This window comes from Parasteatoda tepidariorum, chromosome 12 (genome assembly GCF_982258835.1).
Source record: "Parasteatoda tepidariorum strain Cologne lab strain chromosome 12, Ptep-v5.0, whole genome shotgun sequence".
In the NCBI taxonomy this organism is placed as follows: Eukaryota; Metazoa; Arthropoda; class Arachnida; order Araneae; family Theridiidae; genus Parasteatoda; species Parasteatoda tepidariorum.
The window spans coordinates 59,651,957-59,679,280 of NC_141766.1; the positions used below are offsets into that span (position 1 = coordinate 59,651,957).

A 27,324-nucleotide genomic window follows, 5' to 3' on the forward strand; every position below is an offset into this window, starting at 1 on the left:
AAAATGCCAAGCATGAGTCAATAATCGATTTACTGTTATTTTCATGTTAATTATTTTACCGTTACTTCTAAATTAGACTTCATATAATTGATGATTGCAATATTATTGACTTCATATGAATTTACTGTTACATTCAGAAATTAATTTTTATCAATAAATATATTCAATTGTGTTAAAGCAGTGAACGGTAATTTTCAATGACATTAATGACATTTTAAAAACCAGCTTTTGAATTGATTTTCTAAAAATAGAATTAAACATTTTCGCCTCATGTTTCAAAATAGTGCTTTGTAAACAATGACTTTTAGGACATATAAGAAAGGAAGAAAGAAAGGAATATCAATATAAAAGACTTCAAACAAATGATTTTTTTAATCCAAATAATGGGATTAACTTCCATAAGAAAATATACACAAAAGTTATTATTGAATGTATTTAGTGTTAGTAATATTTGAAAGTCTGAAATATATTAATTCAATCAAATAATAAATCCATATTGCTTATCTACAGAGGAAGCTAAAGTATAAAACTAAAAAAATTCTTAAACCTAAAATATTTTTATAGATTTAAAGAAGACTTGAGACAATTAAAGGATGATACTGCTAGTGATGAAGAAAGTTTACCTGAAATACGTCTACAAAGGTAAATTGAACACTTTTTACTTCAAAGCAATTCAGTGGCAATCACGCTCTGCGGATATTTTTATTATTGTTTAAAATTTAGCATATTTCAGCTTTCACACGCGATGAGCTAACGATAAATATTTTGTATTTTTAAGAGAGTGAAATTTCAGATGAATAAAATTCTTTAGAGGATACAGAGGATGAAAGAAAAAAAAAATTAAAAAAAAAAGCGATTTGAAGTGAGAAAACATGAAAATATAAGATATTGAAAAAATTTTATATATAAATATATATATATATATATATATATATATATATATATATATATATATATATATATATATATATATATATATATATATATATATATATATATATATATATATATATATATATATATATATATATATATATATATATATACAGAGAGAGAGAGAAAGAGAGAAAACAAAGAAAAAATTACAGAACAATGAACAAAAGGGAAAAAGAAAAATAATGATAATAAAAATAACAGAAATCCGGGAGGAAAAAAAATTCGAATAAAGGAAAAAAAAATTATGCAAATCCGTATAATAAAAGATAAAATATTTTCATCAGCTCACACGATTATATCCGCAAAAAGAATATTTACATTATAAAAGGATTTATTATATTTTGCGGATTTTTATTAATTTTTTTCCTTTTTTTCGGATTTTTTTTATCCCGAATTTTTGTTATTTGTATTATTATTATTTTTCTTTTTGCCTTTCTTCAATGCTCTGTAATTTTTTTCATGTTTTCCCCACATTTTGAATTCTTATTTTATGATTTCTGTTTACTTGCAGCTTATGCGCAGTACATAAATAAAACTTATTGTTTTTCTTAATTTTCTTCCTTTTTTTTCTTTTAGCCCTTTTTGTATTAATTATTTATTTATCATGTATATACTGAATTATACAGAAACTGAAATTATCCCTTCCATTGATGTAGAATAGTGTATATATATATATATATATATATATATATATATATATATATATATATATATATATATATATATATATATATATATATGTATATATATATGAATTTATAAGTTAAAACATAAGCAAAACTTAGTGTTTTTAGTGTTTCACGTAATCCTTTATTCTTTTAACTCTACAACGACGTATTTATTATCACATCATATAAACAAGCAAGAATTACGTTAGAGTTCAAGTTTTACTAAATTATACTTAATTAATCACACTAACCGAACTTCATTGGCAATAATAACCGGTTAATGTGATTAACCTGTATATTTTTGATATTTATCGAAAAAGGTTATTTTTAATGGTTTTAAGCGTAACAGTAGGAATCGTAAAAGGCACTTAAAAAGAAAATTCATAAAATATTTTGGAATCGGTTATCATAATAAAGGAGTCTTAAATAACTCATCTTTGTATTTCATTTAAAAACCAACAATATTTCATAAGTTTTACGCTTTTTTTTTGTTAATCAATTCTCTAAAAATAATTATTTTATATCTGAATGAGGTAGTTTTATCTAGAATTATATTATTCTACTATAATCTTGCATTCTCTTTAAAAAAAGTACATAATGCCTGGATTTTTTGTTTTATTTTTCTCGATACATAGATTTTTTTGGGGTAAATAAGTGTTGCTTATAACTGACTGAAAATCATTTTTTTAACCTATGACTGAACATTTACAGCCCCTGGCTAAATTATTGGACGCACTGTAAGAGTCTATATAAAATCTTAATTATCAGGTGATACTATACAGCTTTATTGCTTTCATGAGACTGAAACCGGTTTGCAATTGTTTGCGTTAGTGTATTAATTGGTTAAGTTAAACGATATATGTTATAAATTCGACGATTGGATAAATTAAACGATATATTATATAAATATAGAATATTTGTCATATCAGGTATTATATTAGTATATTATAATAATTAGACCAATTTATTAGTTGCTCAGTAGTGTTTTAATACTTGCAAGTTTTGTACGAATTTATATGTCATACTCCTACATTCAAACATAAATGTAATGGGTTTTTATAGAGGAGATATTTTATATACTTTCTATTTGTATTTATTTTTAACGTATTGTATTACAATGTTAACCAATTAATACACGGATACATAAACAAGTTTAAGCCGGTTTCAGCCACGTAAAAACTATAAAAGTGTTGAGTATTGCCTGATAATTAAGGTTTTACGTAGAATCTTACAGTGCGTCTAATATTTTGGCCAGGAACTGCATAAGCTTATTTAATGCATATATATGAAAAAATAATGAGAAAAAAAAACATTTTTTTCCTTTATTGAGACATATGATCTTCAATATTAAAGATATTTGTCGCCAAAACACTGTTTTATATCAGTCACAAATACTTTAATAACTGTTTAATCTGATTTTAAATGTGATTAAATGATGTCTGATCAAAGCACATATATTTTATAACTTATTTAATAATATCAACTTAACTGACTATTTATTCAAAACTTGTTCAGTGAGCACCCTGAAATTTGTTGAACAGTCGAATTGTAAATATACGATTTTTTTAAAAATTCGATTTCTCAGGAACTATTCGACCGATTTTGGTAACATTTTATACTTTGCCGCATAAATAATACAAAAAATAAACATAAATAAGCAATGATTAAAAATTATTTCTCACGAAGTTAAGATCTTTGGGTATACGAATTTCATAACTATGTATAAGTATTTCTAAATCTCTTAAAAATGTCTCGATATATATACGTAAAAAGTAAAATTAACATTAATTGATCTTTCAACCACTCTCCTGACCCTATTTTCTAGATACTTCCCATATTCTAAAGATCTGTCAACAACAAAACGGGATTCAAAGAAAGTACGTTTTTGTATCTGATTTTTTAATTAAAATATCGTCTGCACTTAACATAATTTGAGGTCTATTAAGATTGATTCTTAACGTGAAAATACGATCATTAGATATTCAAGGTGTGCTTTCTTCGTACTGTACATTAACCTGTAAGTAACATTACAATTAAAGTACGATCGTTTTCATCAATCCTAATTTATGAAAATATTTCTTTATTTTTGTTTTGTTTATCTATTTGTTAATTCTTTTGTTTGATTATCGTTCTTAAATTTCAGTTAAAAATGAGACACTGGGAAAAGTATAGATGTTAAATCCATTTTCAATTAAAACCCACTTTTTTCAAATAAAGAATAATTTCATCGAATTTAAAAAATTTTTGACCCCATTTACAGACGAAACTCGTGATAAAGAACACCATTACAAAATCTTTTAAAAAAAACTTTATTAAAAATTTTCGCACAGTTTGTTTGTAAATGATTTTGTGAATGTTTGGGAAGGTCTATTAAATGGGAGTTTTAATTTAAGAAAAGAGTGACGTCAGTAGAAAAACTCCTCAGTAGAATCTATTCTCGTCCTTTAGTTTTCAGTCAACAATGGAGTCAGTAAGACATATAACAAGAGTTATCAAAACTCGCCATGAATCTCATTTTCAAATGATGAGTGAAAAAAGGAAAGTAAAGAAAGTCATTGGCCGTTCTATAAGTCTCAATTTCAATACATCTCCTAACAGGTTTTTCTTTCATCATTTTGCATGTTTTTCACTCTTGGTAAACATAATATTGTTTTTTATCAAAATAACCTTAGTTAATACGGTGGTTTAGACTTTTTACTTGATTTTAATTTCTTTTAAGAATGTGCAACTTTTTTTCACTTTCTATAACTTATCAAAACTTTTACTTAGGATACTGAATCTCCTGAGTAAAAACCCATGACCTGTATGCTTAAATATAAAAGTATTGTATATAAACTCTTGCAAATCATGTCATTATTAATAAAAACTACAGTGCTTCCAATAATTCAATCTAATTATTATAATATACTAATATAATGCTTAATATAATACATATTCTATATTTATATAATATATCGTCTAATTGATACACTTACGTAAGCAAGTGCAAACCGGTTTCAGTCTTATAAAAACAATACAGCTGTGTAGCATCACCTGATAATTAAGATTTAACATAGAATCTTTTGGTGCGTCTAATAATTTGGCCAGGGACTGCAAGTACAGACATGTTTTAAAGAAATACTTTTTTGAAATAATGCAAAGTTAATTTTCCTTAGAATTAAAATATGCAAACTAAGACATCTTGCATATAATTCATAAAAAATGGCTTGAAACAACGTTTAATAGGTTGTCAAATATGTTCTTTTTAAAACCATTCTAGCTCAAAGCAATAGAAAGATTAAAAAAATTTTTACCAATATTCAAGTGCTAATATGAATTTAAGCAACGTGCCATATTCCAACAAATAAACCACGTTTAACCACGTTTTAATTTAATAGGTTTATTAGAAGTCGGGAACTGCTGACCATCCGATGAAAAAAATTTAATTAAGAAAAACAGATTTAAATACAAATCTTTGAAAAAAGAACTCATGAAACTTAATAAACAAATAAAAATTAATAAACAAAATTATGCAAACGAAAAAAATAATGTGTTATTTGAGAGCGTATTTTTTGAGCATACTTGCTGTCAAATTGGTCAGAACAAAACAGGTCATAACATCCAGACCCTTTAACACTAAAAAGACTGAAATAGCCCAAACATTGTGAGTATAAAGAAATTTGTTTAAAATTATTTTTAAATATTTTTGACATTATTTTCAGTTTTATAACAAGTTATTAGTTGCAATAAAAATAATTATAAAAGTCACAAAATTCTGAGAAATTGAGTCATTATATACATCATTGTTTTTCTAATTGAAATTAAAAATCAGTCAAAATGACTTCCTTGGGAAATCTAACGTGTAAACATATGAAGCATTTGAGTTGTAAAGAAGAATTTTTCTTTAGAACACTTTCATTATGTTTCATTGTTTATCGGCTTGATACACTTCTTTAATATATATATATATATATATATATATATATATATATATATATATATATATATATATATATATATATATATATATATATATATATATATATATATATATATATATATATATATATATATATATATATATATATATATATATATATATATATATATATATATATATATATATATATATATATATATACACTTTATAACAAAAGAATCGACGCACCAAGAAGGAGTTGTCTACTGAAACGGAAATTGGTGGATAGGAAGACAATGTACAGACTAGTAAATGATTAACATTTTAGACCAATTGAATAATTCATTGCAGAGTTTCAGAAACAAGTTCAATAAGGTGTTGACCCGCCTCCAGCCTAGATACAAGCTGTACCGTAGACCGATAAAGCTCCCGGATGGTCTCTTGCGGTATTTCCTGCCAAATTCGATCCAATTGTCGAACGAGGTCATCAACATTCCGTGCAGATGCAATCGCCTTCCCATTATATCCCAGACATGCTCGATGGGAGAGAGATCTGGCGATCTGGCAGGCCAAGGAAGAGTTTGACAAACTTGCAGACAGCTCATAGCAACACGTGCCGTATGTGGTCTGGCATTGTCCTGCTGAAAAACCAGCCCATGGTGCTGCAAAAGGAACGGTAGCAAAACAGGTCTTAGGATGTCGTCGACGTACCGCTGTGCAGTAAGTGTACCTGTAATGACGACCAAAGGGGTCCAGATGTCAAAGGAAATGGCACCCCAGACCATAATGCCTTGTTGAGGTCCGGTGTGGCGTGCAATAGTGAAGGTAGGATCCCCTCTCTGCCCTGTGCGTCTCCAAACACGTCTTCGATGATTCAGGACACATTTTGAAGCGGGATTCGTCGCTAAAGACTATACGGCCCAGTCGGCATAATTCCAGCCGTATCTGTTCAAAACATTCATGCATACGAAATTTCAAAACAATCGGATGATTGCTTCTTGGTGTGTATATATCTATATATATATATATATATATATATATATACAGGGTGGTCCCGAATTCATGGTACAAACTTTAATGGTAAGTACAGGACATTGTAACAATGATTTATTGTATAGGAATGTATAGTCGCAAGTGACGCGGTGAGGCGTAAACAGAAGAAATAACGGCCGAAAGGAAAAACAAAGATTTTATTGAAAGCGTTGTTGACAAGTGTCATGTTTACAGTAAGTGTTCAAAATTGCGTCCACCAGAAGCGATACATGCTTGACAGCGTCGGTGGAGCCATTGGCGTACACGTTCAAAGATGCATGGTATTTCACGCACACCTGCAGCAGCTACAGATATGCGAGCGACGAGATCCTCATCTGAGTCAACTGGAGTCTCAAAAACAAGATGCTTTAGATGTCCCCATAAAAAGTAATCGAGGCTCGATAAATCGAGAGATTGGGGTGGCCAAGGGATTGGTCCACCACGCCCAATCCATCGAGCACCAAACTGCACACTACTGCCCTCTACCGGCAATGATACCAACCGATCACTCCATTTCTCTTTCCTTTTATTTCCCCTGTTTACGCCTCACCACGTCACTTGCGACTATACATTCCTATACAATAAATCATTGTTACAATGTCCTGTACCTACCATTAAAGTTTGTACCATGAATTCGGGACCACCCTGTATATATATATATATATATATATATATATATATATATATATATATATATATATATATATATATATATATATATATATATATATATATATATATATATATATATAGATAGATAGATATACATTATCTACCAGTAAGTATTTGGAAACCTATGCAAATGACCATATCTGTTGTCCTGAGTTACGTCACGCCCTCCACCGGTATGTATCGTGTAGGGAACAACATCGGCATTAGTCCCATGCAAGATACCACGCAGTTCAGAGCTCTCTGATTTCGAAAAAGGTATAATTGTCGGATATCACAAAAATGGGGGATCCTTAAGAGACATATCTAGCGAGGTGAATTACCCAAAATCGACAATCACTTATGTGATTAAGAAGTGGAAGGTGAGTGTCGGAATGTGCCGCGACGGAAGACCAACGGAACTGGGAGACCGACGGGTGCTGTATAGAGAAATACGGAAGTACCGCACCCAGCCGTTGGCCTACATACTCCAGGGGTTACAACAGGCGTCCGGGAGCGTTGTTTCAATTAATACCATCCGTAAAGAAGCACACCTCTGCTTGGTTTTCATGGTCATACTGTTGCCTATAAGCCTTTGATCACAAAGTGGATGGCGGATGATCACAAAGTGGAATTTGATGTGGAGCAAAGCACATTGAAATTGGACCTTAGATCAGTGGAAAGCGGTTCTTTGGAGGGACGAATCAAGGATCACCGTTCGGATGGCAGATCTGACGTATGCCTGGAGAACGTCTCTTGCCAGAATGCATTGTGCCAACAGTCAGGCTCGGCGGACGTGGAATTATGGTCCGGGGGTGTTTCTCCTGGTATTGATTGGAACCCTTGGTCCCCATTCAGGGCAAGCTCAACGACGATGCCTACTGCACTATTTTGGATGACAATGTGCTTCTTACGTTGTGACAGTTTTACGAGGTGGACCCCTGTTACTTTCAGAACGACAATGACAGCTGTCATGCTGCGAGGATCACCAAAGATTGGTATGGTGCCAATGGGGTTAATCGAATGAATTGGCCTGCCCAGACCTCAACCCTATCGAAAAACTCCGGGTCGCCGAATTAAGGGGTGTCCAAAATCAGTGACACGTCTTCTCCAAGCCTAGTGGAAGAATATACCATTAGCCGTCACACAAAGACTTGTGGAATAGTATGCCCTGGGAAGTTCACGCTTTAATTGCTCTACTAACTATTGATTATGAATAAAGTTTGTTTTTCTTTTCAATCACACGTGTCTAAATTCTTACTGGTAGATAGTGCATATATATAATATCTAATATTTATTTTAACTGTGCATCTTTTATTAACAGCAATCTAAACACAATTCATATTTAAGCAATATTTTCGTAAATCCAATAAGTTTAGAAGTTTTGAAATATAAAAAAAATTATAACTGTCACTAAAAATTTTTCTATTTTTGTAATGATATAAGAGAAAATAGAAACAAATCAAGAAATGATTTTAAAATATAATAAAAAATCTACATTTAAAAATGTGTACACTAAAAGAGAAAAAAATAATTTTTACAACCATTATAATGATCCAACTTAAATGATGAACCTCATTTAGCCATAACACAGACGAAGTACTTAATTTATTCAGTCTCTATAACACAAATTGTTAATGGAGAGTAAGTCATCTGCATATTCTGCTTGAAATCAGGAGGAAACAAAGGAAATTCTAGGAACTTCTGGAATTTTGAAAAATCCAAAAAGAATCATATCTGTGACCAAGAACTCAAGTTTGGGCCAACTCATGAAGAGCTCAATGAGAATTTTTTAAGAGAACTGTGATTCAGCCAGGAAAAGTTGGAGAGATCTCGATTCCCAAATACAAAACTAAGGAAATCAGTTAATTCTCTGAGCCAGAGAATTCTATTTATGGTGATTATAGACAAGATGCTTCGAATTTATTGGGCCGTCGTAACAACATTTTGTCGACTAAAAATTTTATTTGTGGTGGTTCAAATATTACGAAAGTAGGATTTGTTTATTGTTACTTGCAAGAGAGCAATGCTTGCGTAAGACATTCCTTAGTTTCAAAAAAAAATTTTCTTTAAAAATGCATAAGAATGCTCTTAATAATATCGTGAAAAAGATATGCAATGGTTGCCTTTTAAATTAGCTTTTGTTTTGGATAAGTAAAATATTTGTATACGTCGGTAATATATTTGTAGCGAGAAATATGACATCCCTCGTTGAAAATATTCTAGATTGTAAAAAATTGATTCAGGCTTAATAATTTTTTAAAATGTAATTTTTATTCTTATTTTTCTTTAATTTCGGTTTTCGCAGTGGCATTATTTATATTTCTAAATTTCTAAATCAATCACACTGTAAAATAAAATATACGACTATTACTACAAGATATACTATAACAAGAGCGAGAAAAATTAAGCTTTTTTGGAATATGAGATCAGTAAAAGTGATAGTACACACCCAGGCAAACAATTTTTATCAAAGAATGCATGGTCGAGAACAAAACGCAAAACCGCTAGAGGGCGTCAAAGTTTAATGTCTTATATAAGGCAAAAACACACAAAGAACGATGAAGTTAAGTTATAAAAGCAAAATTTAATGGCATGTGATTACAATAAGTGTTCAAAACAGTTCTATGCACGCAGTACAACTGCGAAGAAAAGATAGGCGAACATTCTGAAACACACCAGGCATATCACGAACTTTTTCTGCAGCGGCCGAAAGCTTGGCGACAAGTAACGCAGCGCAGTAACTCGCAACAGGAATGGAGCTTTCGCGTTTGCATCAAACAACTGTCCAAATGAGCCAGCACCTTAGCATTTTGTTTTTGACCATGTATTCTTTGATAAAAAATTTTTGCCTGGGTGTGTACTATCACTTCCTAAAATTTTGCCCATCTTTTTAGAATCCTTACGATTTTTACGCTCCACGGTTCTTATTCAAGAGACAGACTTTTAATGAAGCGATTAAAAACCTGCTTTTGTTTCTTATGATTTCATAATTTACATATAGCATTTTACTTATAGCATTTACATTTACATATATAAATTATGAAATCATAAGAAACAAATTTTTTTTAAGACGAATTTAGATTTTTGACTCAAAATATAACTTGTAAATCAGGTTGAAATAGTTTAACTACTTTTGATTATCACTAGAACTATTTTATTATCTTTTACTCTTTGATTATCACTAGAACTATTTATTTTTACTTTTTGATTATCACTAGAACTATTTAATTTTACCTTTTGATTATCACTAGAACTATTTTTATTATCTTTTACTTTCTGATTATCACTAGAGCTATTTAATTTCACTTTCTGATTATCACTAGAACCATTTAATTTTACTTTTTGATTATCACTAGAACTATTTTTATTATCTTTTACCTTTTGATTATCACTAGAACTATTTTTATTATCTTTTACTTTTTGATTATCACTAGAGCTATTTAATTTCACTTTCTGATTATCACTAGAGCTATTTAATTTTACTTTTTGATTATCACTAAAACTATTTAAACGAATCAGAAAATGTTATTTGCTTAACACTAATTCTTAATAATTATTGGTTTTCGAGACAAATAAACAAATATTTGTTTGTCTATAAGAAAATTGTAAGAGTCCCTTATTTAATTTCACTAATTGCCGTTTCAAACCTCCTTCAAGTAGAATATCATGAGGGAGGGGGCACCAAAGCTGTTTAAAACTACAGTATGTTCAAAATGAAACGAAATCTACAAAAACGAGGAAATAGCGCGAGCAGAAATCTGCCTTCAAAGGTAGTGTGGCAATGTCAACTGTGTTCTATGAAAAGGTACCCTACCATAGAATCGTGTTAGAATGCTTTATATACTAGTGAGTTGGAATTTTGTAGTGGTAGACACACTACAGTACTCCCCTACCAGAATTATATCTGTGATAGAATTCGATGCATGGATACCACTGGTTGATTCGATGCTGTTTCTTGTGAGATGCCGGTGGAGCTGAATTAAGGTCACCGTACTTTTGAATGCTGATCGTGAGAGCTGTATTAAGTTCACGGTGGTGGTCGCTCCTGAGTTGTCTTTAGCAGTCGAGTGAATACGTTGTACGTGGCTTGTGATTAAGACTGAGTCGCAACAGTTCGAGTAATTGGATAATGACGCAGTCACGTGTAGCAAGTCAACTGTTCAATATGGACCATCCATCGAAGTAGGAGTTTCCTGTCAAGATAGGCGTGTTGATATCGAAGTTTCTGTCAAGGTAAGCATGTTCACATCACTTCCGGAGGTCACCAATGAAGGGTTATCGTCAACCTTCTTCTATGAAAATTCCATTGAATCGAGTGTCTTATATACTAGTGAAATGGAATGGTAGACACCCTACAGAAGATTGGTCAGAAAGAGAGAGCAATTGCACAGATTATCAGTCGCTATTGACACTTTCCATTAAGCAACGAATATTCACTGCAAACCGTTGAAAGAAAGGTTGCCCAACAGGAATTCGTTCAAGCACAAAGTTTAAAAAGCAGTGAAGAACAGAACCATTTTAACAGCAACGAAAGTTTCGAATAAAATTGAAGATCAAGTATAATTTAGCCGTGCCCAAATTACCATCTCGTACGTCACGCAACGTATCATAATATGTTCCATTGTGTTCAAAGCGTACACTATTTGCCCACCAGCATGCCTTTTAAAATTTATCATAAACTCAATGACACCAACGAGGTCAAACTTACCCTGTCTGGGTACATTAATTATCAAACATTCCGAATTTTACCGGCAAAAAATCCTCTCACGTAAAGAAAAAAAAAGGTGTATGTCGCGCCATTTTGCGTGTTTTCTGACAACACAGTTAACAGCTCTATAGGGAAATTTAAATAAATGTTGTGTATGCCGATTGCCTGACATCTATCACCGAACCAAAGCAACATCTCCTAGGAGAAAGAAGACATGGATCACTTTAGTAGTCCGACATAAACTGCGCAGTGGATGAAAAATAAAGAAGATGTCGCTACCAAGCTGCGGATTAGTGGTAAATACGAAAGCAATTACGTTTGGACTACTAAGGGATCAAATTTCTTGTTTATGGTAACCCCTGCGGAGGCCTTTTCTAGAAGGTACTGATTGAACGAGATATCAAAAACGTTTCCCCACAAATGCTGGCTTCTATAATCTTATTAAGCATATCAATGCTTATAAAAACGTTTATCGAGGCCATTTTCAACATTTCTCGTCATTTGTGTTTAACATTCCTTTTCTCAGTTGCTCATGTTTCTGGGTTGAGTTTTATTCGAAACATAGTTTACTATTTCAAACGCTAATATTTGCTGAGTTTAAACGTGTTTTTCTTTTCAAAATTTTGCACAACGTTTTACTAACACATAGAAATTGAATTTCCCGAATCACGCGGAAAAAAAAGAAAACTGGAAAAAAGCACCTCATAAATGTTATTTAGGTGGTTGAAACAGAATTATGTTAATTGGTGCCGATATTATGATATAAACTGATATTATTTTAATTGGTTCTGTTTTACTTATTATTTAGTTTTTCTTTTTCATCCCATGCGAATAATTTACTAATATAGGCAGTGTGATACCTATTATAGATTCTGTGAAAATAGGTTTTTTTACGGCCCACCGAATGAGATAAATACCAGAGAAAATTGTTGATTTCGGTAATTTTTGATTATCACGAGTTGGCCTGAAGCAACTATGCGAAACGATACTGAATATCGTTTATTTTGATCAAATGAACTTCTAAAATGATGTATTGCTTAATCTAATATCGAAAAGCCACTAGGAAGATATAATAAATGAGTAAAAACTGGTTTTAACTTAATTAATAGTGTCTCTTTTAATTATGCGCATGATTTCATAGCGTTTATTATTATTGATAATCTAGATCCCTTACAAAGAACTAATATCCAGTTAAAGTTTACTGCAGCATTTAATACATTAACGTTTGCCTGAAACACAAAGCAAACCAGAAACAATAAAAGCCATTTCAAATATTGATTATCATCTTAATTTATGAAAGTATTCTTCTTGATATAAAGCGAGTGATTGGTTGACTTTCCAAGTCATTCTTCAAATGTATAATAGCATTGTAATAAACAGTATCTTTTGATGAGTTTAAAATATTAGTTTTGCAACTAGCGGAAAAAGTATTTCCTGTATAGTATTATACAATTAAATTAGTGAACTGATAAAAAGCCCTAATAAATTTGCTAAATAAAATGGGAAAAATTTCATGAACGTTTATTAATCCTTATAGTATATTATTTATTTTCTTATCTAATTTAATTAGATTGATTCGTCGTCCTAAATCGATATTTAATTAATGAATGAGGTCATCTTTTCCGTCTAAACCCCCCGGTGGTTGTATAAAGAATAAATTCATTTTGCATGAACTATCTTTGAATGTTAACATATCTATTTGAGTTTTGTTTTAAAACTAAGCATTTTAAAAGGTTCTTGGTTTAATAAAACACTTAATGGAAGGATCTGAAAACGTGTTCAACTTTTTATACTTTTCGGCTATCATTTTTTTCCCTTTTTTTTTCTTCTTTTACTGTGGAAATTTAATATTAAAAATAAATTTTATTACAAACTGTAATTTTGCATAAATCAGAATTTACATTTTAATTAGTCCCGCAGTGGACTGATCGTTAAGACACGGTTTCCAGTAGATCACCGAAGTCAAGCACATCACTGGCTGCAGTCAGTGTGCGGGTGGGTGACCACTTGGATCAGTCTGCGTTGGGACCGAGGGTGTACGGTATTGGTCCTCGTTAAACTGTTCTACCGTAAAGTGCTCGACTTCGCTTGCAGGTCGTCGGGCTACCGAAGCGGGGGTGCCATCCCCTCTGCCGAGGATCAAAATTGTGATGGCATGTCTTCGGATCATCCTCAGGGATGTTTCCCAGACAGTCGCCAATAGCCCATTGTGCAGCGCTAGTGCGACGTAAATGAACTACAACAACATCATTTTAATTCATTTTTTTAAAGTTTTGAGAAAATAATCTTTAGGGCTTTTCTTCAAGGATTATAAGTCAAAAACTCATTGAAAAAACAATTTCCAACTTTGATTACAAACATAAAGCCAAGTTTTTCGAAATGATCAGAGTGTTGTGGAAGGGCCATTTAAGAAAAGGAATATTTTAAAGGTGATGCGAAAACTGGTTTACTAATTGAAATACCTCAATAATATGTCAGCAGATATTGACCTTACTGTAAAATTAATTTTTAAGATATTAGAAACTACAAGGCAAAATCGGTGAAGTAAAAATGTCAACCTTTTCAATTAAAGTTTTCTAAACTTTGGCGCTTACTAACCAACACAGCCCCTGGCCAAATTATCAGACGCACTAAAACATTCTATGTAAAATCTTAATTATCAGGTGATATCTATACAGTTTTATTGTTTTTATATGACTGAAACCGGTTTGCACTTGTTTTCGTTAGTGTATCAATGGGTTCAATTAGTCGATATATAGCATAAATTTGACAAACGGATAAATTAGACGATATATTATATAAATATAGAATATTTATTATACGAAGCATTATATTTGTATATTATAATAATTAGATCAAATTATTAGACAGGCTGTAGTTTTTTAATAATGACATAAGTTTATACGCGATACTTTTATATTTAAACATACATTTTTTATATATTTCCCATTTATATTTATTTTTAACGCATTACATTACAGTGTTAAGCAATTGATACAGGAGCATAAACAATTGCATTATAGTAATTTAACATAGAATGTTATAGTAATAATGACTGTAGTGAATCTCGAAATAACATGGTTAGTTTCATATGATTTTTGATAAATGGCAAAAGTGTCCTCCACAGTTCTAAAAATTGTAGTGAAATTTCTCTCTGAATATGGAACACTTTATATAATGTTAACACCAAGTCTATACACTATTTATTAAGATTGATTTGAACACACCAATCTCACGTACACCATCTTTATATTCCAAAAACTTCCGCACTTTTGATATCGCCAGAGCAACAATCTAAACGATACTATGCCCTTAAAATATCTCATTTTTAGTTGTGAAATATATATTCTCTGTATTAATTATTTCATAAAGTATAATTTCTCTTCAACTTTGTTAAGCCTAATTGTCTTAATATCCTTTCTGCTCTATGTTTCATTAACAAACTAATTTTATTTTAAGGAATCCTAAATTGATGATTCTATTGTAAAAATAATTTTTCTTTTCTTGCTGTAATTATAAATTTAGTGTTATGAAATATAAAAAATGGCACACCAAGAAGTGTACACCATGATCTACATGGCATTTCACTAAAACTTACTACAGGAATCTGAAAAAAGAATGCCGATGCGTTTACCTTTTCATACTTTTCGGCAATAGTTTCGATTCAGAGAAATAATTTGCTTTATCCTAAATTGATGATTCTATTGTAAAAATAATTTATCTTTTCTTGCTGTAATTATAAATTTAGTGTTATGAGATATAAAAATTGGCACACCAAAAAGTGTACACCATGATCTACATGGCATTTCACTAAAACTTACTACAAGAAGAATCTGAAAAAAGAATGCCGATGCGTTTACCTTTTCATACTTTTCGGCAATAGTTTCGATTCAGAGAAATAATTTGCTTTATCCTAAATTGATGATTCTATTGTAAAAATAATTTATCTTTTCTTGCTGTAATTATAAATTTAGTGTTATGAAATATAAAAATTGGCACACCAAAAAGTGTGCACCATGATCTACATGGCATTTCACTAAAACTTACTACAAGAATCTGAAAAAAGAATGCCGATGCGTTTACCTTTTCATACTTTTCGGCAATAGTTTCGATTCAGAGAAATAATTTGCTTTATCCTAAATTGATGATTCTATTGTAAAAATAATTTATCTTTTCTTGCTGTAATTATAAATTTAGTGTTATGAAATATAAAAATTGGCACACCAAGAAGTGTACACCATGATCTACATGGCATTTCACTAAAACTTACTACAAGAATCTGAAAAAAGAATGCCGATGCGTTTACCTTTTCATACTTTTCGGCAATAGTTTCGATTCAGAGAAATAATTTGCTTTATCCTAAATTGATGATTCTATTGTAAAAATAATTTATCTTTTCTTGCTGTAATTATAAATTTAGTGTTATGAAATATAAAAATTGGCACACCAAGAAGTGTACACCATGATCTACATGGCATTTCACTAAAACTTACTACAAGAATCTGAAAAAAGAATGCCGATGCGTTTACCTTTTCATACTTTTCGGCAATAGTTTCGATTCAGAGAAATAATTTGCTTTATCCTAAATTGATGATTCTATTGTAAAAATAATTTATCTTTTCTTGCTGTAATTATAAATTTAGTGTTATGAAATATAAAAATTGGCACACCAAGAAGTGTACACCATGATCTACATGGCATTTCACTAAAACTTACTACAAGAATCTGAAAAAAGAATGCCGATGCGTTTACCTTTTCATACTTTTCGGCAATAGTTTCGATTCAGAGAAATAATTTGCTTTATCCTAAATTGATGATTCTATTGTAAAAATAATTTATCTTTTCTTGCTGTAATTATAAATTTAGTGTTATGAAATATAAAAATTGGCACACCAAGAAGTGTACACCATGATCTACATGGCATTTCACTAAAACTTACTACAAGAATCTGAAAAAAGAATGCCGATGCGTTTACCTTTTCATACTTTTCGGCAATAGTTTCGATTCAGAGAAATAATTTGCTTTATCCTAAATTGATGATTCTATTGTAAAAATAATTTATCTTTTCTTGCTGTAATTATAAATTTAGTGTTATGAAATATAAAAATTGGCACACCAAGAAGTGTACACCATGATCTACATGGCATTTCACTAAAACTTACTACAAGAATCTGAAAAAAGAATGCCGATGCGTTTACCTTTTCATACTTTTCGGCAATAGTTTCGATTCAGAGAAATAATTTGCTTTATCAACTTTTTGAAGTAAAATGTTTTTATTTCTTTTTCACTACACTTTCTTGAATTATAGTGTGACATTGATAACAAATCAAAATAATTGTGAAATGGGCGCCAACCGTGGAATAATCTGAATATCAGTGCTCATTATTATAACTTTTGATCTAATGATCGAATCTTTACATTCTAGGACTTAATTTTAAAGGATCAAGGGGGTAACCTCAAATATGCTAATGAAATAGTGCAGACGATATTTTAAATTTGCAAAAACTGGACACAAAAACATACTTTCTATGACTAAACATACCTTTTAATCGACGATATCGGATTTCTGACCCCCAAAACACAGGGGTACCCGCAATCTGGGAATAATTTGGTCAGGAGAGCTGTTCAAACTTTGGATCCCGTAATGTTCGTTTTGCTTTTCGCGTATTTCGCCATATCTCGAGAATCTTTTTATCCCAAAATAATTCTATTCAAAAAAGTAATTTTTAATGTATATATATATTGTTTTAAATAATAGTCGAAAAGCGTTTTATTCGTAAGGTATATAATTTTTTACACACTTTAAAGTATGTAATTTTACAGAACAAAATACAAAATTTGATCGAAATCGGTTGAATAGTTCCTGAGAAATAGAATTTTAAAAAAAGTCGTGTACTTAAAATTCAATTTCTCAGGAACTGTTCAATCGATTTCTGCCAAATTATATGCTTTGCCAAGAAAAATTTCATACTATAAAGTGATGTAAAAAATTATATATTGCTGACAATTCAAAAATTTTTCGACTATTATTAAATAAAATAATAATAAATATGCACTAAAATTTATTTTTTTGCATAGAATTATCTTTGGATAAATGATCTTTATAAGTGTGTGCAAAAAATTTGTCGCTTGAAAAGTTCTCGAGATATTTCGCAATACACAAAAAGTAAAATTAACATTAAGGTTTCCAAACTTTGGACCACTCTTCTGACCAAACTATGGGGACCCTATTTACCTATATTTTGGGCTTCCTTGTTTATTCAGAGAAAGTTTGATTTCATAACTTAAACTAATAAATTAACCCCCCTTCAACAATTAAGAATAAGTCTTAGAACGCCACGATCTGATTATTAGATCAAAAGTTATTTAAGGCGGTCCATTTTTTTTTGACGCACTGTACGTAAAGATGAATAATTATCATAATAATTAAATAATTATCACTGGAAAAGTTGCTATTATGACGACAATGTTTTAAATCAGTGTTATACTAAAGCAATATAAACAGTCAAACCCCGGTATAGTGAACATGGTATATAGAGAACTCCCGGATATAGTGAACAAAATGTTCGCTCCCGTGCCTTGCTATACACGTATAATATTATTTTTTGTGGATATAGTGAGCCAAAAGAAGAGAGGAAATTAGATATAATCAACTTTTTTCTGTCTTCGACTGGATTTTTTCTTCTTCATTTTTTGGGAATTTTGAAACTTCTGCATAAGGACTACATTTTTGAAACCATCTATTGAATGGAATGTGGCCATAAGCATTCTTCGTTGTTTGTTTTTTCTATCTCAGTTTCTCATCCCTAAGTTCTTTGTACGCAAGACAAAAGTAATAAAAATAAAAGTTAACACATATTTTGTTATTACAAATTGATTTTTAATCATTTTTGTATTTCTTTTTATTGATCATTTATTTAAATAATGTGTAATAAAAGGTGCGGATTAAATGTAATGAAATTTCTTTTGATTTCTTTTTGTAAAATGAAATCAAAAAATAGGTATATAACATAAATTATGAAATAATAATCTTTTAAACAATAGAATATTTTATCTGCTGTAAAAATTTACCCCACGACGGTAGAAAAGTCCCATTCACCAATAAAAAATAGTCATTTTCAGTATGAAGGTACTCTACTGTTTATGTTACTCTATGTTTTGGCTCTATAAGATTGGTTTACTAGACTTCCTTACGAAATAAAAATAATTAAGCATTGTCTATCGCTTAGGGATCCTATAAACTTCCTTATTTTTAGTATCAAACCACAGTATTACCATTTTATTTTATAACAAATTACTTTTTGATGCAACTAACCTGCATTTGTGTCATATGAAAACAACGCCCACGGTTAGTCTAAAGGCAATGGGACTCTAACCCATGACCGCTGTGGATATTTACCGTCAGCACTGTGGTCAATGAGAGATGATCAAATCACCCAACTTAAGATTGCAAATAATTATTAAATTTAGATGATTTACATGATTCTTTTCTTTGCCAACAGTTTGAATATTTTTTTTAATAGCGGGCACTTGGACCTATTGTCCATTGGTCACAGAAAGTGCCAGAACTGCTAACTCTCTTTTCGTTACCCAGTGGGCACCTGTGCCGAAGCAGCGTCGCCCACGTCACCCTACCACAACCCGTTTATAGGATGGGTCACATTCACACACTAAAGAGAAAGGACATAGATAGAGAGAAAGAAACATCCATGTCTTGCCCGGGATTCGACCCCAGAACCTTTCTGATGCAAGGACAGTTCCCTGTCCCCTACACAGGTCGATCGTCCAGTTTGAATATTATTCACGTTAACATCCGAAGCATCCGAATGAAATTTGGTAATTTTGTTGCTCGAACTTCAGAATTTCAATTATAATTATGTCTGAAATATGGATTTATAATAATAAAGAAAAGCTTCTATTCAGTAGACGGTTTAACATTTGTTGTAGATAAAATCAGGTGGTATTACTGTGACAACCTTGATTTCATGAAAATAGATTCTGACTATTGAAACTATATGGTCACACAACAAATGTTTGAAATTATGTTTGCTATCCATTTACCGTCAATTTCTTTTATTTCAGATTTTAATTTAGAACTTCAATTTACTTTATCTAAACTAAATAATGAAAGCATTATTTTAATGGGTGTTTTGAATATAAATATTCTCAACGATAAAGATGCAGGAATATTTAAATTCATTCGGTTTACAATCATATCGCATACCAACTAGATCGCTTCTACATGCATAGATCGCATACTTCAAAATTACATGTCTCTTTTAACTGTTGTTTTTTTTTAAATGATTTAACTTATCGTTATCTACTCATATATAACTTAAGTTTCAACAAAACACTTAATCCGAAACGTTATAATGGTTTCATTATTTTAATTAACTATAAACAGCAGTTCAAATATTTATCAGAATATAAAATGAATTAGCGATATAATTAATTTTAATTCAGTTTAACTCAGTAAAAATAAACTTGAAACAAAATTTAACAAGAAATATAAGAATAATCGGAGAACTCCAAATATTTATTCTATGTTTCTAAGAAAAGAACTATTGTTCAAAAACTTTAAAAACATCCTCACGATATAAAGTAGCCTATAAATTAAGAAGCCTATAAATTAACTCACTTAAAATAAAAAGAAGGAATTTTTAAGAAAGCAATTCATAAAATGTTTTTATAGGTCAGTAATAACAGAAATTAAAGTAAGTTAAATCAATTATCTCACTCATTAACTCGGGAGAATCCAGCCAGTCAAAAATTCCCCTTGTTGTAAATGTTAAATTTGTCTGGTCACAAAGTCCTCCTCAACAAATTATACCTCTGGGGGATTGATCGTTCAAAATTCCAATGAATGAATGGGTTCGCAATATGAAACGGGTGTGATGTATGGGTGGGGCAGATAGATGACACCCATTGGAAAACAACTCATTAAATGATTATGAATTAGCTTTATTCCTTTTTGCAACAATAGTATTACTTGAAGTAATCATAATGTTCTCCATGAGATTTTGTTTCATTAAAAGTTTTTAACGCCTCTTGTTTTAGCCCGTTTGGTTTTATTAAAAATAAAAGTACCACAGATGCACTTATTTAATTTACACAAGCATCAATAATAATAATAATAAAACCCTCGCAGATATTTCCAAAGCATTCGATAAAGTAAATCATTCCATTTAAATTCTCAAATATGCTGAAATAAAAGGTAATTATTGGTTTCAATGGTGAGAATTAATAATGATATTAGAATTTTCATTTCAGTCTGGAAGAATGTTAATCTAGGACTTTTCTTAATTTTTATCAAGGATTTTTGTTTGGATTTTTTATTAGGTGATTCTGCCCTGCTGTATTCGTGTTCCCTTAAGTTACAGGATGAACTAGATTTAGCTAAAATAGATAATTAGTTTTCATCAAATTCTCTAGACATGACAAATACATGTACTTCAATTTAAGGAATCTAAATTTTAACGCGGATTTCACTCGCTTGTCTGCAATACATTTTCAAACTACTCTTCTTATTCCTTACAATTTGCACGTGGTGGCTCAGGGGATAGAGCGCTCGCCTCCAACTTCCCCACCCCGATCGCATCGACCACAGTGCTGACGTAAAATATCCTCAGTGGTAGACGGATCATGCGTTATAATCCCCTTGCCGTCAAGCTTACCGTGGGAGGTTTTCAGGGTTTTCCTCAGCATGCGACGCAAATGCGGGTAAGTTCCATCAAAAAAGTCCTCCGCTAAGGCAAATTTCACTCAAAAATTGGGTCGGCTATGTAAAATAAATATGTTATAAAATAAAATTTGTAAATACTTTTCAATATCTTGATTTGTATATTGATTGTAATTTAAAATAGAGAACACCCTTCAATGAAATTTCGAAAAAAAAAAACCGCTCTTTATATGTTTTATTACCTAAAAAAAAGATTTTTTTTATTACTCTTTATTATTCTTGGTATTTTTTGTTATTTACTGTGGTATTTCAGTTTGGGGGAGTGAATAGAATATCTGTACAGAATAAAGATTTTAAATTACACTCCAAATAAACCTAATAATAAATTTACTACCAATCCGGCTTTTTTCAAAATCATTTTATATAAAAAAAAAATCACTTTGTAAATTAAATATGTCATACTACAACTTCCAAAGACTTCAATTAGCTTTTGAAATTATACAATCATTTGCCACTCTAATAGTAGTGACAAAAAACCATCATTTTAAGCAACTTTTGTTTACGTTTTTAGTTAGAAATTGATGATTAATTTTCATTTCCAAAATACTTTTTTTTAGTTCCAGTATCAACAGTATTTCTAAAATAATATTTTGATTTTCACATCTAATTTGTTTATTAATTTCAATATCATTTATTGTATCGAATTTTCTTTTGTGCATAAATTATTTAATTACAAATTTGTTTTTTCGCCAGCAATTTTGACACTTCAGAATTTTCTATTTTTTTTTTTTTTGTCAATTTGTATATACCATTCCCTGCCATATTGCACTCCAAGATTCTATGTGAAATTTTAATTATCAGGTGATACTATACAGCTTTACTGTTTTTATGAGACTGAAACCGGTTTGCACTTGTTTACGTAAGTGTATCAATTATTTAACGTTGTAATGTTAAAAATAAATACAAATAGGAAGTACATTAAAAATCTCCTAAATAAAAACTCATTACGTGTTTGCTTAAATATAATTATATATTGCATATAAACTCGAGCAAAACATGTCATTATTAAAACACTACAGTGTGTCGAATAATTGGGCCTAATTATTATAATATACTGGTATAATACCTGATATAATAAATATTCTACATTTGTCTAATATATCGTCCAATTTTTCCTTTCGCCGAATTTATATTATGTATCGGTTAATTTAACCAATTGATTCACGAACGTTAGTTAAAATGTGCAAACCGGTTGCAGTCGCGTCGTAAAAATAATATTGCGGTAAAGTATCACCTGATAATTAAGATATTTCATAGAATCTTAGAGTACGTCGAATAATATGCCCAGGGACTATCTGTGCAATTAATTTTGAACTTGTATTTTTTTGTGTGTGTGTTTTATACATTGTTTATGTTTATAACCTCTTAATTACCTCAGTCCACATACACTGAGTGGCCAAATTATTATGACCACCTCAGAGTTTTATGCAAATGAGTTATTGCGTCACAGCGCTGCCGCTAGAGGGCAGATAACTATAACACGGGAATGCTGGACAAGTGAGTCATCAGTTATACTGTGTTGCTTGCTCAGATATGGGAAAGAAAAGTGATTTAACTGAATTTCAACGTGGAAGGATTGTGGGTGCGAGATGTGTCGGAATGAGTATCAGAAAAACGGCTGCACTTGTGAAGTGTTCTAGAGCAGCAGTTGTTAATGTTTACAAAGAATGGACAATCAAGCAAAAAACCGGGTCTCAACGTCAGACTTGTGGTCGTCACAGGGTTCTCGGGGGTCACGACTGATTACTCGATCAGAGAGAAGGCTGGCCAGGGTTGTGCAGTGCAACAAATTTCAAGTGATCTTAATCAAGGAGCAACTGTGAACGTCTCTGAACGGACTGTTCGACGCACATTGCGCCGTATAGGGTATGGAAGCAGACGACTAAAGGGGTGGTCATAATAATTTGGCCACTCAGTGTATATGAACTTCCAAGAACACGCTATAAAAAAAATTTTACCTTCGCTGAAACATTGGTGGATATTTCTGAAATAGATGCAAAACATATGTAGAATTCCACATAACACATCGAAAATTGATGCTATAAACTTACAAAAGTGTTTTAAATATTATATAATTTAGTTCGTCTGAAATTTCTTCTTTTAACTTGGTAGTTCTGTAATCTGTATGAAGCTTTTAAATTTATATTTACTTAATATTTAAAAATAATTCAGTCACGATTATGCTATGGCTAAATTTATGACTGCATAGTTGTCCGGTCAAATGTCAATATTACATCTATTTAGTAATATTTTTATGCCTTTAATTATTTTATATTAAAGTATGTACATATATTTCAATAACTTAAATTTTTTGCGTTTTTATCCGTGATTTTGAAATTTTACCCCCTAAGATTTTAATTATTTTTATAGTCAATGTTACATTCTTTTCAATAATTATTTATTTTGCATTGTTTGCGTAATTAAAATAGTTTTAAAACTGAGATTCCATGCAGTAATGCACTGTTAAGCTTTTGTATTGCATTTAGAGTTCCCTTTTTTTATTTAAAGAAATTCTTTTTTTAAAACAAATTATTCTAAATAATTATTAAATATTTTCATCATTCTATTTAAATATCCCATAATATAACATTATATGCATGTTTGGTCCTACATTAGGTGAAACTTAACATTTGAAATATTTACAATATTTTACTTCAAGTGCAGCTAGAAGTATTAGCCCCTGGCAGTATAATTTACATTTTTATTATGATTTATAGCAGTAAAATACAAATACGGAACTGTAAAATATTTTTCTGCTAGGGGAGAGGGGGGCACATGTGAACAGGGGGCACATGTGAACATGGTATGTTTTACCAATATGATTTGAAATAAAAAATCTCGAAAAATTTTCAATTGATGGCAGTACTAGTCCTACCTCTCTGAAAAACGTTCAGAACAATGAGACATTTTGTTGGTCTATTCTGACAACAAGTTCTTTGTATCAGCTGGTGTTGCATATATTATAATCGCTCGCTTCTCCAAGTGAAAGCATAATATAAATCAACTAATAAACTAAAATTAACTATTGCTGATCATTATATGAACATTCAGGTAAGTTTATGACAATTATTCTTTTTTTTTTACACAATTAAAATTTCTTTATTTTTCAAGTTAGGTTTAAGAAGGATGATGGGAATACATCTTGTGAACAAAACATCTGGGGCAGATGTGAGCAGTTCACAAGTGCCCCTACATAGTATTAAGATTATTATCCTCATGATATTATAAGTTTAAAAAATATGTATGCATTTAAAATTATCATTATTTAATTTTCCATAATTAATTTATTAATTTTTCCTTTAAAAATTTTTTTTTATTAAATGGTTGATCGCGCATCACGCATATTAACTGATACACCTGAGAAAATAGATTGTTAAAGCTACAAATGAAAAGATAGAAAAAATGAAAAAAAAAAGCATGAAAGAGTATTAGAGAAGAAAGAAAAAGGCCCATTACAACACCCGTGGAACATGAAGTTGCGAAAAACCCAATTACGGATAAATTATTGTACAGCTGAAAAATTATTTTCTTATTGACAGTACTGTTGAACAATTTAAATTCACATAGTAAGCTACAACCCCCTAAGTATAATGCGTATATTAAAGATCTGTTATATTAAAGATTTTTTTTCTTTGAAATATGCTTTGTGTTTTTAATCTTGTTCATATGTGCCCCGAAGTCATTTTTCTAAAATATTATAAAGTAAAGAAATATTTTATTGAAAAATCTCAAAAAATTCCACAAGACAAAGAAAATACTATTTAAACATATGGACTTTTTTACTATGAAAAATTGATGATATTTTTCGAAAAGTGAAGAAATAAAAAAATTTGTTCACATGTGCCCCCCTCTCCCCTATATTTCTTTATATTTTAGTAGTGAAAAGGTTAATTTCAAATTAATATAAATTGCCTCTAGTACTGGCTGTCTATCTTCCTAGTGGCGAAAGAATTTTTGTTTCGCTTTGTAGAAAACCACAAAATTTGAATAAAATTAGTTCTTTAACTTAGGATTCTGAATTTTTTACAAGAGTTTAACGTTAGCACAGGCATTACTTAAATACAAAAGCCTTTGTAGAACACAAAGCGAAGATTTTTTATAATTAAATTTTTTTAGAGGTAAAATTTGAAGGAAAAAAATGACATCATGACTTCTTACGCGCATGATAAACGTCATAAAAATCATGTTGAGCAGAGATGGCTCAGGGTATAGACGGTTCGTCTTCCGATGAGGTGAACCGGGTTCGAATCGCAGCAATGGCAGCTTAATACGAATTCCACACTCGGCTTGCACCGACCACAGTGCTGATATAAAATATCCTCAATGGTAAACGGATCATGGGTCAGAGATCCCTTGCCGTCAGGACCGCCTTGGGAGGTTTTCGCGGTTTTCGTCACCATATAACGCAAATGCGGGGTTAGTTCCATCAAAAAGTCCTCCACGAAGGCAAATTTCTCCCAATACTTGGTCAAGGAGTTTCCTTGTGTTCTGGATTGGGTTCAAAATTACGAGGCTACGGAGTTGAACATTAGTAGTCGTAAACCCAAAAAAATTAGATCGACTGTTCAACGACGGTTATAAATAAAAATAAAATAAAAATCATATTAATGACTTACAAATACTTTTAATAGGCAGTCAAATATACTCTTTTTACAGTCACAAAAACTAAAGGAAATTTTAAAAAATGAAAAAGGTTGGGAAAAAAATTTTTCTTTGGTTTTTTATCTAAAAATAAATTTCATTATTACAGAAAGGAATATACAATATCGCCTACTATTCAAGTGTTTGAATGAATTAATACAAAATGCTATACTCAAATTAATTACGAAGTTATAATAAATTTATTAGAAAGCGAGTAATCTTGTGCGTCACACACAGGTGAAAGAAATTTGAATAGCGAAAAACACATTTAAAGACAAAACTTCGAAAAACAAACTATAAACAAAATTCAATGAGTTTCCAGTTTAAAATATGTATTATTTTCTGTTCTGTATTGAGTTGGTTTCAGCATTTTTGCTATAATTTCTTAGTATAATCTAATATTTGGCGCTTCCTAATAATACTTTTCATTCTTCAAAAAACTCGAAAACTTGTAAGGACCCCTTAAGATAATTTTTTCTTTTGAATAAAATTTGTAACAAGTATTGAAATAGAAAAAAGTCTTTCACAGTTTCCAAATTGATATTCTGCCAAAAAGTGTAAATGTAGAACAACTAAATTAAATACACAAGGTCGTTACCTAAGAATATTTTTTTAAATGTTTTGCGTTAAATGATTTGGTATAAAATAAATAACCTATCGTTTCAAAATACCCCCTAAAAACCTACGAATTTTCTAAATGCTTTTGTATAGTGTCTCACACTTTAATATTTTGTTAAAATAATTTTTAACGTATTATTAAAAACAAATTATCTAATATTAAAATGAATTACAATTGTTTAATATAAATTACGAAAATTCAATTTTTACAAATTTGGTGTAAATAAAAAATATTAATAAAATGTCTATAGAAATTGTTAAAAAAAACTACGGAAAATTGCCTGATTATGGCAATTAAAAATTATGAAGGTCACAATTCAGTCTGTGAATGCAATTTATTATTTATTTTATAATTCAAAAATAAATTAATAAATAAATGAACGTTTTAATACCTCTTGAAAAATTCCAAATTATTTTTCGCAATTATTAAGGA

At 30.5% G+C, this 27,324-nt stretch overlaps 1 protein-coding gene across 5 annotated transcripts in view; it reads left to right on the plus strand.

Annotated features, from left to right (window-relative positions):
• LOC107449376 (3',5'-cyclic-AMP phosphodiesterase 4C) overlaps positions 1-27,324 on the plus strand; it is a 174,426-nt gene that overhangs the window by 75,407 nt on the left and 71,695 nt on the right. For 2 of the 5 annotated variants that reach the window (XM_043047737.3, XM_043047738.3), the window contains exon 2: positions 565-642. The exons of 2 other annotated variants lie outside the window; for them this stretch is intronic. In XM_043047737.3, the coding sequence (XP_042903671.1) occupies positions 565-642 (78 nt within the window). Of the gene's footprint in view, positions 1-564; positions 643-4,036; positions 4,203-27,324 lie in introns of those variants that run through there. One more of the 5 variants, XM_043047739.3, reaches the window with a different exon arrangement.